The sequence below is a fragment of the Colletotrichum destructivum genome, chromosome 5 (assembly GCF_034447905.1).
Source record: "Colletotrichum destructivum chromosome 5, complete sequence".
NCBI lineage: Eukaryota > Fungi > Ascomycota > Sordariomycetes > Glomerellales > Glomerellaceae > Colletotrichum > Colletotrichum destructivum.
Window position 1 is genome coordinate 3,355,577 of NC_085900.1, and position 12,359 is coordinate 3,367,935.

At 54.6% G+C, this 12,359-nt stretch overlaps 3 protein-coding genes across 3 annotated transcripts; 2 read left to right on the forward strand and 1 right to left on the reverse strand.

Moving 5' to 3' along the window:
• The first annotated feature begins 265 nt into the window (after nucleotides 1-265).
• On the forward strand, nucleotides 266-2,095 carry CDEST_08552 (Putative DNA recombination and repair protein Rad51). Its single transcript, XM_062924711.1, has 6 exons — nucleotides 266-492; nucleotides 541-748; nucleotides 814-866; nucleotides 931-1,212; nucleotides 1,267-1,589; nucleotides 1,706-2,095. The coding sequence occupies exons 1-6, from the start codon at nucleotides 432-434 to the stop codon at nucleotides 2,024-2,026; spliced, it is 1,248 nt and encodes a 415-aa protein (XP_062780762.1). The 5' UTR covers nucleotides 266-431; the 3' UTR covers nucleotides 2,027-2,095.
• Nucleotides 2,096-7,939: 5,844 nt separating this feature from the next.
• On the reverse strand, nucleotides 7,940-8,584 carry CDEST_08553 (uncharacterized protein; the record flags this gene model as incomplete). The annotated part of the gene is made up of 1 exon (XM_062924712.1): nucleotides 7,940-8,584. The coding sequence occupies one exon, from the start codon at nucleotides 8,582-8,584 to the stop codon at nucleotides 7,940-7,942; it is 645 nt and encodes a 214-aa protein (XP_062780763.1).
• Nucleotides 8,585-10,971: 2,387 nt separating this feature from the next.
• CDEST_08554 (uncharacterized protein) lies at nucleotides 10,972-12,083 on the forward strand (the record flags this gene model as incomplete). Its single annotated transcript, XM_062924713.1, has 1 exon — nucleotides 10,972-12,083. The coding sequence occupies one exon, from the start codon at nucleotides 10,972-10,974 to the stop codon at nucleotides 11,800-11,802; it is 831 nt and encodes a 276-aa protein (XP_062780764.1). The 3' UTR covers nucleotides 11,803-12,083.
• Between the last annotated feature and the right edge of the window lie 276 nt (nucleotides 12,084-12,359).

Sequence of the window (12,359 nt, forward strand, 5' to 3'; positions counted from 1 at the left end):
ACTGTCGCTGCCATGCAAGGCCGAAGGCTTTCAATATCACAAGGTCGAAGGTTGTATCTCCAACGCACAGCCATTCGCCCTTTGGGCTGCGTTTAGCTGCCGCTTGAGCATAAGTTAGATGCCGGTAACCCTTGGTGCTGTGTGACGCTTGATTCAGGAGGGAAGCGCATGTTGTCGTTTACATTGTCAACGGCCAGGCAGAGAGTAGGTGATTCTTCTCTATCCAACTCCCATAAGGCAGTTGTGGATGTACAAGCCACACACAACTTCCCCGCCGAAGACAACTGGGTTTGTGGCTGTCGATCTTCTATGGGGCGCGTGTGAGGATGGCGCCAGACGTACTGTGCGCCTCCTCCAATTCCTCGACATCAGCTTTTGTAGAACAGGTCCAGCACAAGGAAGCCAACTGACTGACGAACGACAAAACAGAAATGGAAAAGTATCACTCCGTCCATCAGAAAGACATTTCCAGCTTCGATCTACCGTCAACGCGTATGTATGTCACCACCAAGCAGCCGGCAGATCAACTAACGGAAACAGATCGACTGCCCACAGTGTCCGCTGCGGAGGCACTGGAGGATTTTGACGACGATGTCGCCAGACACATCTCTACGGGCATCGACCGCTTAGACGAGGCGCTCGCCTTCCCTGGCCCCCGTCAGGAGTCTGGAACAGCTCGTAAAGGTCTTCAGAGAGGGCAAGTCTCGGAGATATGGGGACCGCCTGGCTCGGGCAAAACGGCTTTGGGGTAAGATGCTAAATGCAATATTCCATGTTTTTAAAAGGGGTGCGAGGCTGACATTTCCTTTCAAGCATCCAGCTTGTCGCCAATGCATCACATGAGGGGCGCGGTGCCGTCTGGGTAGGTCGGTTCATCTCATCCCGCGACGCGTTGGAAGAGGAGAAGGCGAGGCTGATGTGCTTACAAAGACTGCTCTTACTCTGTTTGCGGCCGGCGGCTCAATGCTGTGGTTGAGGCAGTAAGATTAGCTCGGCCCTATGCGGACGAGGAACCGACCAAGGCACTCGGCGATGACTTCGCCCACTACAGTTGCCCAAGCCTGCCTCACCTTGTCGCCCTGCTATGCCGTCCCACCGCGGCAACGGTGCCGGCGAATACGGCTCTGGTCGTCATAGACTCGTTGTCGGCCCTAGTAAACCACGCTTTCCCCAAGGTGCCCGATGGTCGGAAAGGACCGCCGCAAGGCAAAGGTGTACCATGGTACGTTCATACCAGATAAGGACCGCCTGCTAACAGCGTGCCAGGTCCAGGGTTTTCAGCGAAACGGCTACAGGCTCTACAATACATTGCCAACGCATTACAGAAGCTAGCGGCAACGCGAGACTGCGCAGTGGTGGTCTTGTCGCAATGCGCAACAAAGATGCAACTGGAGCGGAGCCCGATTTTGATCCCATCCATCAATGCTGGAATCTGGGAGCAAGGGATGTCCACACGGGTGGTGCTGTTCAGAGACTGGGTCTGGAAGGATGGACACCCATCAACGGTATGCCTCGCCGGGGTGCAGAAGCTAGACGGCAAGGCTGGGCCGGACATGGTGCAGAATGCAGCAGCATTCAGAGTTGAAGCGGTCAGTACCTCACTCCCTTGGACGATAGCCACGGATCCGGCATAATATCGCAAAAGCGGGTTCCCAAGAAGGGAGGCTGAGCGGTTTGCTGACTGGACAAATATTATTGTGGACAGACGGGCGTGATTGGCGTGCGTTACGACACTAGCCAGCCATCGGTGCTGCTGTCGAAGACCCCCCGGGCGAAACGCAAGGTGGCAGAGGCCGGTCTCGAAGTGCCCGACAGCGACGAGGACGACGAGGAATACGGGTGGGTTCAGGATGACGACGCGGCACTTCCCGGCCCGCCACCGCAATGGCAAGGCAGCGAAGACCTGCTCCTGGGGACGCAGGCGGCCGAGAGCGAGGAGGACGGCGGCGACGACGACGACGACGACGAGGAAGAAGTGGAGGAGGCAGCGGTCAGCGGCCGAGATAACGACGAATTGGCCGAGTAGAATATGGTAGAGCGGAGGCAGGGCCAAGTGGAATAATTCCGGGCCAAAGGCCGGAGCTTGGCCGACAGATAGGACGAGCATGAATCGACAATATGGTCATGGCCCTCTCTTGGAGACTTGGCTCCTTTTAGTGACCCTGGCAGGCGCAGGCTCTGGACTCGCACAAAATTCAGAAACGAGCAGGAAGTTACCACACGAAGCCGACACTGAGACTGGAGGTCTGAACATCGCGTGTGTCACGTTACGGAGCCTCACAGGCGTCGGGATGCGAGGATGAGGCGGGAGAAGGGGATAGTGAGAGTGAGAAGGGAGAGGGAAAAACTAGATCAACTCCACCAAGCATTAGAGACGACCCGCCACAGGCAGAGATTCAGCGGTTAAGGACCGATAAGAAGCAGCGGTCGGTCAAGGCCCGGCTCCACCGAGAGCATGAAATCTCATCGTCACGATTCGGCCAAATGTCGGCTTGACGCGGGCCGCCTGAGAGTACGAGCTTCAGACGCCAACCACCAAGGGGAAAGGGAGAGGGTGAGGCATTAGCATTGGCAAAAAGAGAGAGAGAGGCCGCGGCTGGCCCGGGGCCCCGATCCCAGGGTGCCCCGTTCTTCAAATCCGTGGGGTCCTTCCATGGGATGGGAAACTCTGGTCGTCGAAGGACTGTAAGGCGAGAGAGCAAGAGAAGGGGGGACGTGCTGAGGATGTTAAGCGGCCTTGGCTGGAGTGAGAGTGGGAATAGAACGACAGCAGTGTGTTGTCGTTTTGCTTCGGTCAAGTCCGGATGCGGCTGGATGCTCCTCCACGGAAGGAAAAAGAGGACCATGATGGCTGAGGTGAGGTTCGCTGTTGAGAGGCGCAACTACGCAAGCACTGCGGCGCGCTTGACTGGGGTGAAGAGGCCATTTGCGCCGGGGGGAGGACAAGGCCGAAGCGGGCTGTCGTGGGGAAATCTCTCTTTTTTTCACTCTGGTTTCCCCCCTCCCCTCCCCTCCTCGTCAGAGCTTGCTATCAATGTCTTCGGCCCCGTTTTGTTCTCGAAGGAAAAAATGGCGTCAGATCGGAGGGGGGGCTGCTCCACAAGCCCTGTGCTGGAGGTGCAGTAGTTCGGCCTGCTCACGGCGAAATGGTGAGCTGCAATTGGAGCGCCCCAAGGCCTCCCTCTGCCAGCAGCCAAGCTCACTGGCGCGCCAAGCCCAACCCCCCAAGGCCACTGAGGACGCTAAGGTACCTAGAAGTAAAGACTATAATACCTAGGTAAGGGAAGGAGGGTGCCTACATTTCTCCCATGCCAGTGCAGGAATAGAGGGTCCGCCGAAGCGTTGGTGCTGGTGCTGGCGTTGGCGTAGGCGTTAGCACCTTCACTTCAGGGCAGCTAGCATGCACACAGGCAGAGATTGGTTATTTGTACATGCCAGACGATGGCAACTGTCTGTGTACCTGAACAGGTATCCAGGTCACTATCCATCGAAATGTGGATCCCAACGTTGTCTCCTTCCTTGTTGAATGCGCGGTATTTTGCAGAATCCAGGGTACTCCGTACCCTATACTCTGTACACTCCAAGAAGAACACCATCTCTGGCGTTACAAGCCCGAAAGCAGCGACGGGTGGAAGTACACAAGTGTTTCTGGAGCAAAAGGGACTTTGCAGTGGAATGCCCCTTGCGATCCTTTTTTTTTTTTCCTTTTCCTGCTCTTCCCGACTCTCTTAAGCTGTTTCCCTGTCACATCCCGTCTGTCTTCGTGACTATCTCGCCCTCCGTCAGAGGGTAGGCACACCCTCTCCCTCTCGCCCCGGATCTGCTGGAGGACACGTTTTACTAGGCGCACGCCCCTGGGACTGGTAGCCCTGCGATGCGACGGAACCGTCATTCCTCCACTTCAGGACAGCAGCACAAGGTTAGAAGCTATCGATACTCGAAATTCCCGCTGCGCTCACCCAGTCCACCACTACCACAAACATACACAGTTCACATAGCTAATCCGTTTTAATGCCGCGACGGATACCTGCAGCATCCTTTGAAATTGGCCCCCCATCCACTTCTCATCTGGCCTTGGCATTAGAGGTTATTCCCACAGGCTCTGCAAAACTCACGTAACATTGTACGTACAACTCTCTCATATTATTCTCCGGCGCAGCAGGGTCCGGCCTACGATGCTACCAGACCAATACCGTTGCGCTGTCTGATATTGTTCTGAGGGGTCTAGACCAGCTCATCATCGGGGCGAATGATGCCATTCCGCTTGGCACTTGCGCAGCCGTTTCCAGCTTTACGATGCACACTCACCGTCCAGGGAGGGGACTCATGTCGACGAGGAAAACAATGCGCACGACATGTGCCTGAAACGATGTTTCTATACGGCGTTGCATCGATGCTGCATCAGCCGCGGCTCATAGGACTCTGTATCCGCACGGTAGCGAAAATTATAGAGTAGCCTAACGGCCTTATCCTTCCTGTCCTGCGATCGTGGAGATCGAGAGATCACCTTGACCCATCAGATCTTGGCCAAGCTTACCGGAAAAATGTTAGTTGGTGCCAGAAGGAGGTGACCTGAGGCCGAGTATCGTCAATCTGGAGCGTGTACAGAGAACCGGCTCCGGCCGGCTGCCACTAGCCACTGCCGTCATCCCGTCGGGCCAGCCAAGCCGAAGTCATCGTCTTATCCGGGCTGGAGAAATAAGACAAAGACGTCTGTCTCCCTCAGGGTGGGTTTTCCTAGCCGCGTCCACACGAGGCCTCGCAGCACACGACATACACACATAGCGGCAACCGCCCGGTTCCTAAGAAAAAGAAAAAAGGCCCAGACTGAGTCTGCTTGGGGCAGGCAGGCAGATCGACCGAAGCGCTGGCGCGCCCCAAACCCCGCGTATGTTCTCCGCATCGGGCAGAGTCACGTACGATATTGCATCGTTGAAACAACGACACCACCACCATCTGCAACCGATTGTCGCCGATGTTCCTGCCGCCGCTGCTACGAGCCTCTCCGGCGCAAGGACGGGCGGGACACGCCTCCGACCCGGGATTTGCTTGTGACGGTACGCGCGTATACGTCTTCGCCGCAGCTAGTATACCCTCCACCCCTTCTGCTTGTTCCTCTCTGGGCCACTAGAACTGCGGGCATAACCCGTACTACTGCACAGATCGACCAGTCGCCGCGGGTCGTGTACCGATGCAGCCGCGGGGAAGTACCGCATAGTAGCAGAAAGACAGCTCAATACAGCATGAAGGAGAAAACTGTGGACGGTACGGTTCCAAAAGAGTAATTACATCTACACTGCGGATACGTCCACCTACATCACACACCACACACACACACTTACTTACAGCAGCCACTCAAGACTAATAATAAAAACCGATCAGATCCCAGCGCCGACTTGAGACGATCCCGCTGCAGACCGTAGGCGTCTCCCGCTCCTTGGTCAGCCCATTGTGCCGCTTGATCATGCGCAGATCGACCAACTCTGGTTCCATCTTTTTCTTTCTTCCTTTTCCGGGTCTTTTCGTGCGGGCGGAAGATAAAGGCAATACATGTATCCCCTATGTCGATGGAACCAAGTGACGGGCAATCAGTCCCCGACATCTGCTCGTCCGTTGTAACCCCCGATGCGCGCGTCCTGCTTGACCCGCCCAGAGGCTCACCCAGACCTCCTGTGCTATACATGTGAATAGATAAAATGATACGATGCGATAGCTATTCCCCCCTTTTCTCTGACATATCCCTTTCGCCGTCTATGGCTACCCTGTCTCCTGTTTCATTCCACGACTTTTGGTTGTTTTTGTTTCCCTATTTGATGCTTGTTGTCTCCGCACTTGTCTCTACCGTTGTCATTTCCTCTCAACCACCCTCACCCTCCCACACATCGTATGATATCAGAGGCGTGGATATGTAAAGGCTATGCAGGCCCCAGTGCCGTTCCCGCTGGGTGTTTCCATCACCACTGCTGGAAGTGGCTGCCCACGGGCCGGAGATGCTTGCCTTTCCTACCTTTGAGAAGGAGCATTGTTTATAGGTTCCCCGGCTTGGGCGAGGTATGAAGGCACGAGTCGGCAACAGATACAACGGGAGGCGGCAATGAGGGAAAGATCACGCTTCAAGATGGGTGGGTAGAGGTGGCTACGCAGCGGCTGACTTGCAGCAATCATGCGCACTTCCCACTCCCCTTCCCCGGCCGCCCGCCTACCACCATTGCCAACGCGAAACGCATCCCCGCCGACCGCCCTGAATTCGATGCTGTTTTTTCTGTGTCACATACACTCTTGGTCGGAGATGTTCTCTGCTGTTCTGTGTCTGCTTGTGCTTTTGTTCCCATCTCTATCTCTCTGTCTCTCTTGTATAGGCCAGGTCCCCAGACTGCCTCCTGTGTTGACGATAATCGACGGGCGTGGCCGATCTGTCATAGCAGTGAGCGTTCCGCGCCCTCCGTCTCCGTCGTACGATGGACGTTGTCCAAGTGTAATCGCAAGCTTTGCTGAGGCAACCCCTCGTGAAGCTTTCACACAGAGTACTTCGTCATGTCCTGCAGTGTGTCTCCCGAGAAACCCGCAAACCAAAGCATGCAACACACACACACACACACACACACACACACATGCAAGCGGGGAAGAACAGCAAAAAACCGATTGCCGGCCTGTCTTGCCAACACGGCCCTATTACGGCATTTCTCTCTGACAGCGTGTGTTGCCATTGCTGTTTCTTACAACTCTGTGAGATGGATAAGGAGGGTGGCGTGTGCTTAGAAGTGTCTGCAGCCTTTTTTTTTTTTTTTTTCTTTTTTTTTTCTAGACTGGGAGAGTTCGTCGGGACGGGTTTGTCAGATCGCCTAGGGAAGTCCATGACAAGCTGGGAAGGGATGGCGGTTGCGGTGCCTCTTTGCATCCCTACGTCAGACCTCCCATCCCTTGCTGATAACCACACAGCGCGCCATATGCTGAGTTGGTTGACATGTGTTCTGTTTGAGTCGGCATGAGTGAGTTGCCATCACATGTCAACTAAACAACCGGGCCCCGCAATATTAGAGCTGGCTCCTGCTCGGCGCTCAATGCTTCTTGGAAAGCTGCCCATGCCGCATGAAGTGCGGGTACGGATGCAATAGACTTCCCGAGAGTAGGGTCGAGGCCTCTTATCTGGTCCCTTTGTATACCTCAACCAGACAGCAAGCAGACAGCGATGGCATCATGTTCTTTTGAAGGGAAACTTTTCGCAGGAATGACGGCATTCCTCTTGTTCCCCCTCGGGGTCTTGGCCGAGGACACCGAACTTTTCATGTGAAAGTCTTCGACGCAGGCCAACATTCCTCTCCCTCCTCGGCCTCAGTTTATTTCCCCTCTCGTAGTAAACTGAAAACCGAAGTTTGAAGGGCGGATCAGCTGGGTCGCAAGAAGCTGCTCGTGAAATAGTTCTTCGGTTCGAGCTCGGGGTCTGGGTTGATCGTAAGGAGGTTACCGAATCCCCGCTGACAGTTTCGGGAACCCCTCATCCCTCTGTTGCTTTGGCTCTCAGTAACTCCTCTTCTTGGACGAGCAAGGTCTATTGATTCGAGGTCGGCGCTCGGTCCGAACGAAAATCAAACTCTAAAAGATGGCGAGTAGGGGGCCGCTCTTCGCGGGCACGTTACGGTACCATGACGCGTCTCTTTTTGTTACTGGTTTTTCACGGCGAAACTGGTTTCGTAGATCTGATCTGTTCATGACGAACCTCGGCCAGGGAGGACGGTGATCGCCCGAACCTACTCCGAAACCTAATCGCCCCTGATGCCACTCAAGACAGGACAGACCAACTAATACCGATGAGAACGCCGTAGCCATGCCATTTGAGACCCCTTCGCTGCTGTGATTTACACACGAATCCCTATCCCATCCCCCTCAAGAAAAGAACAAAATGGCACCGGGCTGCAAGAAATCAAGAACAAGCGCTGTTTCATGCCGAGTAAGACGGCGGGTCTGGATCCGCGTACACCGTCGCTGTTTTGAGGAAGGCGAGCACTTCGTACGCGGCCTTGGCGATGTCGAGCCCGCTCTTCTTCCACTCGGACTCGTACCACAAATTGTGCAGCCTGTTGTCGGCGACGAGCGTGACGATGAAGCGCACGTGGTGGTCCTCGGCCGTCCAGCCCGTCTTGTCTGGGTGGTAGACGAGGAAGCGCGGCTTGCGGGAGTTGAGCGCGTCGCGCGCCGCCTGTGCCGTGCGGGTCTTGTCCGGTTCCGGGACGGAGCTGGAGCTGGAGCTGGAGCCGGCACCGACCAACGCGCGGGAGAGGTAGTCCGTGGAGAACTCGTCCCAGGGCCCACGAACGAAGCTGCTACTGAGCCAGGCATGGAATTCGACGGCGTCCTTGAAGGGGAGCAGCTCGAGAAGCAGGCGTTCGTGCTGGGAAGCCACGCGGGGAGTTGTTGCGTGCGGAAACGGGACGGCTGCACCGTTAGCGACGGGCACCGCGGCGGGGGTGGGTCTCGGTGCCATCCGGGGCGCCGGGGGCGGGGAGGCGAGGCGCTGATAGGGGACGTTTCTAATGGACGAGGTGTCGGTATGGGCTCGATGCCTGCGCGGACGGGGGATGCACATTTGAGGGAGCCGGGATTTGTCGGCACGAGACAGAAGAGACAGAGCAACGGGAGGCGGCTGATGGGTTCGGATTGCGCGAGGGGACTTTGCAAGTTGTAGCTATACAGAGGCAACCTCGAAAGTCTGCCTGGTCTGCTCCTCGTGAGGCCAACACCACATATGTAGATGGCCCGCCCCCGGTGCTGCCAGGACGGCTGTTGCTCGTCGAGTCCGCCTTGCCTTTAGGTTCTCCCTTGTGCTTTGACGTCAGATCTTTCTTCTATTGCTCGTGCCAACTGTGGTCGTCTTCACTAATGAACAACTAGGCATTTGGACTTTGAAAAGGTTGCCTTCCAGGCAACAGAGCTGAAGCCCGGCACCGGCGAATCACGGGCCTCTGGCCTAGGCGTCTGCTTACGGCGCTTACGTGGCTCGGGAGGGAGCCAAGAGTGAGACGCGCAGCAGGCCACTTATCATCATCTGGATCAAAGGTGAGGAAGTTTTCAAAGTGGACAAAGCCGCCCGTTGGAATCGCCGGGTTGGTCCGTTTTCGAGTTGCAGCTCGGAGCGCCGCGCCATGGAGTCCAGGCGACGATGTTTCTCACTCTTGGCAGCCCCGGAACTTCGTGGCATCCTTGGACCTTGACCTGTACCCTGCTTCGAACAACTATCGACGCACTGTTGCGTGACTACGGGGCCAGGAATGGTCTACGGCGAGTTGAACTGTTTGTGTGTTTGTGTGTTTGACCTGGGCGGCATTTGTGGTTGCCTACGGGGGCGCTCACACGCACCCAGGTGTTGAAGAATGGACCACCAGGTAGGGCCAACCACATACCAAGCCACTTGGGTTTGTTTGCATTATCTCCCAATTGCATCCCTCATGTCAAACCGAATAGTGAGATATTTCAAAGCGTTGATTTCGCTGAACGACAGCGAAGCAGCGAACTTACATGTCTCTGGCTTGGATGGGATCGAGACGATTGTGCAGGGTCTTTTACGTTTTCACTCTGTTCAAATAAGTCTAAATTATTAAACACCAACTGCTCTCACTTAAGATGAAAAGAGGGTTGTAGGATTAAATGTCTGTCTGCGAACAATGCTACCTATACACAAGCCAAGACCACCAAACCCCACGAGTAATCGAAGTCTACAAAGAATAGCCTGCCTAGAAATCTTTAGAGAGGGCTCACTACAGGTTATCCAGTACTCCATCCAGATATGTGCTATATGGACCCAAAATATTTTCAACTGCAAATCGTGTGCTAAATATGTAGGTTGTAAAATACAATAGGGGATGGGACATGCTGCGCGCAAAGGCAGGTAGAGTATAGGAACGCTTATTACACATACAAAACGAATCGCACGAATACGAAACCCACTAGGAACGAGTGTGTGTATTCTAGAGAAAAAGAGGAGGTGATGATATGGGTCTACGTTCATCAACAGAGCGTGATGAGCGGTAAAAAGGGGGATCCGCGGTTCGAACGCGGGACTCTTGCTGAACTTCGAGTGAACCCAAAGCAAGGATCTTACCACTTGACCAATCGGCCTGATTGATTGATTGATTGATTGTTGGAATATTCATGCTCGTGACTGAATGAAAGGGAGATGGATGGAAAGGCGCAAAGTGGAAGGGGCAGATGGCTGTGTGTTGGTTTTGAGTCACCGGGCAGGAGGGACCGTGGAAAGACCAGACTCTATTCGGGTGCGATGGAAATGCAGCCACCAACATGATGGTCCAGAAATTCTGGGGGCCTACAATTGGAAAGCGAGTCTACCTTGGGAAAGTGTTAATGGTAATCTTGGACAAGGCCGCCTGCGTTTGTAGTGCTCACTTTCCCTCGACTTTGGACGATACGCAGGACAGAAGTCCTGACAAGGAGTCGACTTCACGACTTCCTCTGTACTCGTAGTCAAACATCGAAGAAGCTGCAGTGTCCGTCGTTCAAGTCCGATACTTCCGAGCCAACAATTGTGAGATCGTGGCGCTGCTTCTATCCTGTGAATAACGTGGGGCCAGAGACCCCTCGACGATGGCCTTTTCGCCTTCCTTGCCTCACCCTGAGATGTGTTGCTAGAAACGGCCGAGAAGGCCCCCCCTTGCGTCTTTCAACGTGCGTCTCTCGAGCGTTGTAAGTGGGAACCATCGCCCATCATAAGGGGCCCTCAGCTTGACTGTTTCCTTTATCTCATTCCTCCTTTCATCGTCGACTTTCCCATCCGATGCTCAACAGTTGAGCCACAGTATTTGGAGCGACATCTCGCAACACGTCGACGCGTTTTCTGTGCGTCTTGGTTGCCCATGTGATCTTGTTTCATCGCTAATACCCATCATACCAGAGACTCGAGGCTGCTTCTACGTTTCATTCTGCCCTGCCCCCCAACAGTTCGATCCCTGGTCCTGAACCATGAGAGAACTTCCTCCATTGCAACTCGACGGCATTGAGGCTGAGATGACGCCCAACAACGCTCAAGCCGATGCTTCGAGGCAATCTGACGAAGGGACAAGCCAATCCACATTCCGACCTCGCTCCAAGAATCAGAAGCAACGCCGCCGAGTCAGATACCGCTTCCTCACTCCTTCGGAATGGGCAATCGTCGCCCACGGCATCGGTGGCGTCAACGACACGGAAGGCCATATCGCTCTCCATCCGTCTTGTTGGTACTACCCGCCCAAAGGCATCCCCAACGGCCTCTACCGGGACGTCATCTGGCATCGAACCAAGTACTTCTACATGTACCACGGCATGAGCTCTATTCGCTGGGTTTCGTACATCCTGCAAATCATCTTTGGGGCGATCCTCACCGCAATCGGCTCCATGTCGTATAAGGACGGCACTCCCATCACCATCATCGCGGCTGCAAACACTATAAATGCTGGCATCCTCGCACTCTTGCACAACAGTGGTTTGCCCGACCGTTATCGCTCCGATCAGGCCGAGTTTGACGAGGTCGAAGACCACCTCAAGAAGATACTCGACACCGGAATTGTCCCTGAGGATATGTCTGTCGACCAGGCGCTCATCCATTGCTTTGATCTGTACCAGGAGGCCAAGAAGACCGTCTCGGCAAATATTCCGGCAACTTACACACCGAGTTCGGTCCTTACAGGTGGACCGCAAGGCGGTGAACCGCAGAAGCCAGGCACGCCTGGGCCGGCGACACCGAATGCAGCCAACTCGGTCATTGCCACCAGACTTTCGGTGGCTGTTCCCCCGACTACCACTGAAGAGAAGTGATATGGAGTACACTGTGTCTCATTAGGCTTGTGGAGCTTTTGAAAGGTCGTCTTAACACTGTCAAATTGTTTCTCTTATTAATCCAGGTGAAGGACACTCGTAATAATTCAGATGGAATTTGGAGGCTTTGGGGCGCAGCAGATGATAGAAACCAAGTGTGTTACTTGAGACAACATGAATTAGGGAGCTTAAACAAGACAATTAGACATCCATTGCATCGGTTTGGGTTGCAAGACATGAAGTGAAGTGAAGTGAAGTAAAATGCAGTGAAAAATAGTCGTGATGCTACGTCGATGGTAGGGTAGGTAGGTACCTGCCTGCCAGGGGTAGAAGGGATGTCACTAAAGCCTCACCGCCTTTGGCAGAATTATTTGGACCCACTGAAATTTCTCTCGTGGCCGGCGGCAACCTTCGACCTCAGTGAGCCAAACTGGAGTCGCCCCAAATTTTCAGTACGCTTTCACATGAGGTGACTTTATGTCGAAACCGTACTTGCGAACAACCATTCGCCTGGCCACACGCGCTGCGAGCCGGCAGTTTCATCAAAAGCTCCCACT

Bases quoted from the DNA above. Each gene is read 5' to 3' on its own strand.
- CDEST_08552 (XM_062924711.1), top strand. From the start codon at position 432: ATGGAAAAGTATCACTCCGTCCATCAGAAAGACATTTCCAGCTTCGAT. The intron at 493-540 runs GTATGTATGTCA...TAACGGAAACAG, and splicing joins CTTCGATCTACCGTCAACGC to ATCGACTGCCCACAGTGTCC. The intron at 1,213-1,266 runs GTGTACCATGGT...ACAGCGTGCCAG, and splicing joins AGGACCGCCGCAAGGCAAAG to GTCCAGGGTTTTCAGCGAAA.